At 65.1% G+C, this 4,815-nt stretch overlaps 1 protein-coding gene across 4 annotated transcripts in view; it reads left to right on the top strand.

The window, feature by feature from the left end:
- Positions 1-4,815, top strand: part of LETM1 (leucine zipper and EF-hand containing transmembrane protein 1) — a 52,080-nt gene that overhangs the window by 38,061 nt on the left and 9,204 nt on the right. For 2 of the 4 annotated variants that reach the window (XM_011374690.2, XM_023520204.1), the window contains 4 exons: positions 1,279-1,398; positions 2,816-2,947; positions 3,295-3,438; positions 4,028-4,162. In XM_011374690.2, coding sequence (XP_011372992.1) covers positions 1,279-1,398; positions 2,816-2,947; positions 3,295-3,438; positions 4,028-4,162 — 531 coding nt within the window. The remainder of the gene's footprint in view (positions 1-1,278; positions 1,399-2,815; positions 2,948-3,294; positions 3,439-4,027; positions 4,163-4,815) is intronic. The other 2 variants (XM_011374691.2, XM_023520205.1) reach the window with 2 other exon arrangements.

Raw genomic sequence — 4,815 nt, 5'->3', positions numbered from 1 at the left:
GCAGTGGCGCTGGGGCACCTGGCTCTCCGGGGACGCGGAATGGAGCTGACCAGGGGACGTTGAGGGCGCTGAGGTCTCTGCAGTTCCCTGGGACCGGAACCGTGAGGACACTCGTTCTGGGACAGGGTACACGTGTCTGTGTAGTTTCCTGAGCAGCCACCAGAAGCGCCGCGGGAGAAGGCCCCCCGGAAGTGCCAGAGCGAACGCCAGCGGGGTTCACCTAATCCACGGGGGATGAGGACCAGATCGTTTCGTGAGAATCTAAAACTGGAAACAGCCCAGGGGGCCTTCTGTGGACGAACGGTTGAAGCAGGGCACGCATACCACGCAGGGCCACTTGGCACGCAGAAGGGATGGCTTATCGACAGGCCCGACGACCGTGCGGATCTTTATGGAATCCCAAAAGTCACGTGCTGTACGATCGTGTTCGTGTCCTGCGCTTCAGTGACAGTTATGGAAACGAGACCAGATCAGCGGGTGCTAGGTTGGGGGTGCGTAGAAGGGCAGTGTGAAGTCCTGTGGGGGTGCAGAGGTTTCCGGCCTGACCAGCACAGGGTCGCGTGTTGGTTACGGTTTGTGAGATGTTACCCCTGGGAGACACCCGGGAACTCTGTAGTTACACACGTCACATCTACAGTCATTTGGAGGTAACACGCTTAAGAAAACGGGCAGCGGTCTTCCTCACAGGACCGCTGGGATTAAATGGGTCGAGCGAGGTGTCGGATGTGGGGAGGCGTGGACACCGCCTGGCGCAGACAAGGAGCACTGCTGTTCTGTGTCCTCCCCCTCGTTCCTGGCCCCTCGACACCGTGCTCTGTGTCCCCGTCTCTGGGGCTCCTGTTCGCTTTTCCCCCAGGCTGGGGTGGGCGGGCAGGGGAGACTTTGGCTAAGGCCAGGAGACATGTCGGAGCCTAGGGTCACCCCTGCCCTCACCCTCCCTCCCCCATCTCGCAAACCCCGAGAGTACTCGGTGGGGCAGGGCGGAGTGCTCGGATCCCGTAGGTGCCCCGACCCCTCCCCCACCTCCGGGACAGGCAGGTTCTTGGACTCTCCGGTGGGTCCTGGCCAACACGTGCTTCCCCAGGCCCCTTCCCCCATCAGACAGACCTGTCCCTGCATCCTGGAACTGAGGCCTTGCTGGTGGTGGTGCTGTCACTCGGCAGAGCACATTAGGAAAGTGGCCCGTGCTTAGACACGTTGTTCCCAAGGGTGCGAAGGTAAGCACCGTGAACCTCTAGTGGTCTTTTGAGACGGTAACGAGTTGACTTTCTCCTACAGCTGATCGCTGAGGAAGGGGTGGACAGCCTCAATGTCAAGGAGCTGCAGGCGGCGTGTCGGGCACGAGGCATGCGGGCTCTGGGCGTCACAGAAGACCGCCTGCGGGACCAGCTGAAGCAGGTGCGTGGTCCAGGGGCTTCCCCTTCCACCAGACCCGCACGGGCTCGCGTGACAAACAAGGAGATAAATAAGCCCCAGGGATTGGCGGGCAGCCACCGGGCCTCGTGAGGCACTGCCTTGGCCTTCGCCTCCCATCTGGCTGGGGCCTGGTCCTGTGACACCCACAAACCCCTGCGTTGGCCACCTGTGAGGACTGCTGACGTTCCTCTCTGCTCACGGTCGACGTCAGTGTCCGAGCTGCCCCTTCTTCAGTTGTAGGCAGATGAGGACGAGGTTAGCTTCTTTCCCTGAGGCCAGGGCCATCTGGGTGACGAGGATCCCGGCCAGCTCTGGCCGAGCCTACTGTACACTCAGGTCCTGTGCCCCAGCCCTGCTGGCCCCGGTGTGAGCCTGGCCTCGGGGAGGCAGCATACCGCGGCTCAGCTTTCCTGTTGGAGGCACAAAGCCTGCAGGGCACCAGCCGGTTCCCCTCTAGCCGCCGGTGCTGTTGGCATCCCTGTCGTGGGCCTCCGCGTGTCCTGGTGGAGGCAGAGATGCGTCAGGCCACTTCCCCGCTGACACATGTGGCCCCTCGGCCTCCACGTGGTTCTCTATCAGGCCCTGCTACGTGGCGTGTCTCTCTGGGCCTGCCCGAGTGCCGGGCCACCCTGGTGTCGGCCCTGCCTTCTTGGAGGGCTCAGGTGGAGCGCGGGCCCCCAGCCCGGGGCTCTCTGCACGCGAGCGTGTGGCACAGGCGCTCCCGGTGCTCGGGCGGAGCGCGGGCCCCCAGCCCGGGGCTCTCTGCACGCGAGCGTGTGGCACAGGCACTCCCGGCGTCCCCTCTGATCGTCTCACCTCTGCTCAGCGTTTCCTTCCTGCTCTGAGAGTTGCTTCTCGTCTCAGCTCCTGCCCTGTGCCCAGTGTTTGCCCAGATGTTGTCAGGGCCTCTGCTGGCAGTTTGGACGTTCTCTTTTGTCACTAAAGTAGCCTGAAACGGTGCCTGGCCCGGAGCAGGTGTGTAAAGCCTTCCACGTGGACTGAATTCACAAATGCTATCCTCGGAGTTTGGCGCGGTTTCTGAGCGAGGAGTTTTGCCAGCAGAGTCTGGCCATCTGTCCTCGGGCTCCCGCGCCCTGGAGCCCGGTGCAGGCGGGAGGATTCACAGCCCTTCGGCATCTCGCGCTCAGCGCTCAGGCGTGGGGTCGTGAAACGCAGTGGTCACATGGCTTCCTAGGGCTTGATGGGGACATGTCCTGTGATGCAGTGGACTCATCTACTCAAGTCCTGTTGTAGCAGTTGCCACCTGTCCCCCTCCTTCCCTCCCCCAGCCGGACCAGGACAGGGAGGAACGCTGCAGGGCCAGAGGCCCTGTTGCTGGTCGCAGGTGTAGGGGCTGAGGCCGGCAGGTGAGTCTGGGTCCTGAACTCCCCTTCCGCAGTGGCTGGAGCTGCACCTGCACCAGGAGATCCCCACGTCACTGCTCATCCTGTCCCGGGCCATGTACCTCCCAGACACCCTGTCGCCCGCCGACCAGCTCAAGTCCACCTTGCAGACTCTCCCAGAGATCGTGGTGAGTTGCTGGGAGACCCCTCCTGCGACTCGCTCTGTGAGGGGCCCTCGCTGCCAAGGGGAGGGGCCGCGGCAACAGCCACCCACTCGGCCGTGGGAACCCGGGCCTACCCATTGTCCCCTCCCCTTCGCATGCATCTGTGCTGTCTCTGAACAATGGGGGCTCCTGTGACACGTGCGGAGGTGACCCTCGGGTGCCTGGAGGTGTTTCCCAGCAACGTGCTCTGCCCCCTTTGAAGCCTGGCTGGTGACAGCAGTCAGAGATGGGCCGGGAGCTGTGGGGCCTCTTGGGTGGTGGCCGTGTGCGCACGGGCCTTTGGCTTGCTCACAGGTGTCCCCTCTCTGAAGGCAAAAGAAGCGCAGGTGAAGGTGGCCGAGGTGGAGGGCGAGCAGGTGGACAACAAGGCGAAGTTGGAGGCCACGCTGCAGGAGGAGGCGGCCATCCAGCAGGAGCTCCGGGAGAAGGAGCTACAGAGGCTCTCCGAGGCGGCGGTGAGTGGCCGGCGGGGCTCCGGGGCGGGCTGCAGGGCATCGTGCTCCGCCGTCTGGAGAAACGGCCTCACGGCCAGTACCTGGGGCTCTGGAATGGCCGGGCGCAGGGGACAGCAGTGTTTGGAGGGGAAGGCAGGCCCAGGGGTGCCAGGGACCCATCAGTTGGCTGGCTCTCCCTCGGTCTGGGTGCCGGTCAGCGCAGGGAGGCCTTCCGAGACCCCGGCCCGGGCTGTGGGTGGACTGCTGCTCCTGACACGCGTGACCATGACATGTTCCCGCTGCAACTCACCGGCCGGCTGTGTGCGGCTGTCAGGAGAGGATTAGAGGGGACGCGTGAGCCCGACTGCTGATCGGGGGCCCGGGCGGCCCGGAAACGCCGGGGTGCAGGTGCGCAGGTGCAGGACACGCTTTCAGAGTCGGACAGCGAAGCCTTGTGGCGCGCGTCAGTCACTGCTGCCCGGTCGATGGCGGGCGTCTACGAGTCTCGGCGGTCACGTCGCAGGCCGTTGGCACGTCCGTGCTGACAGGACGCCTCGGGAAGGCTGTGGTGTGGTGAGTGTGCTGAGCCGGCAGCGGCCTTGTGTTTCAGAAGGAAGTGCAGCCGGAAGTGGTGGCCAGAGCTGGCCCTGGAAGACCGGTGGCTGAGCTGCAGCCGGAAGCGCCCGAAGTGGTCCTGCCGTCTGAGGTCCTGAAGGACACTGCCCCAGTCCTGGAGGGCGTGAAGGTAACGGACGCTTGCCCTCGCCCCAGAGGGGAGCCGAGCAGCAGGGCGCGGGGTCCGGCTCGCGGACGGGGAGCCACTGCAAGGTCCTTGGCGAGGCCCAGGGGAGCTGGGCTTGCACGTCTGCAGGATGAAATGACGTCCGCGTGGCAGGGCACCTCATCTCTCGTTGGCCAGAGCGGGTAGCGGGAGGGGAGCTGGCTGCTCCCTCCGTGGAGGTCCGCGTCTGCCCCCCACCCTGGCGGCCTATGTCAGGCACCCACAGCCTGTGACGTGGAGGTGCTCGTCTCCGGGTGGCCTTGCCATCCTGGGGTGCTGCTATCGGGAGTCTTCCCGTGGCTTGGGACGGGGCACCCTGGGTGGAGCAGCGTCTGGGGCACGTTGCTGGGAGCAGATATTGACCAGCCACGTGGCCGCGTCCATTCAGCAGTGGGAGCGGGAGAGAGGCCAGGGTGGCTACTATGTCGGGATTCCGAGTGAGGCCACGGAGGGGCCACCCATGCGGCCGAGGGCGAGGACTCTGGGTGGACACAGTGTGTCCGGAGGAGGGTACGCCGAAGGCCAGCGGACGCAGCCTGCGGAGTGAGCCCTGCTGGGCAGCGTGAGGTGGTCGGTGGTCGGTGGCTGTGGCCGTGGCCGTGGCGTGGGCGGTGCCA

The sequence above is a fragment of the Pteropus vampyrus genome, unplaced genomic scaffold (assembly GCF_000151845.1).
Source record: "Pteropus vampyrus isolate Shadow unplaced genomic scaffold, Pvam_2.0 Scaffold253, whole genome shotgun sequence".
NCBI lineage: Eukaryota > Metazoa > Chordata > Mammalia > Chiroptera > Pteropodidae > Pteropus > Pteropus vampyrus.
This window is presented reverse-complemented; position numbering and strand designations above follow the sequence as displayed.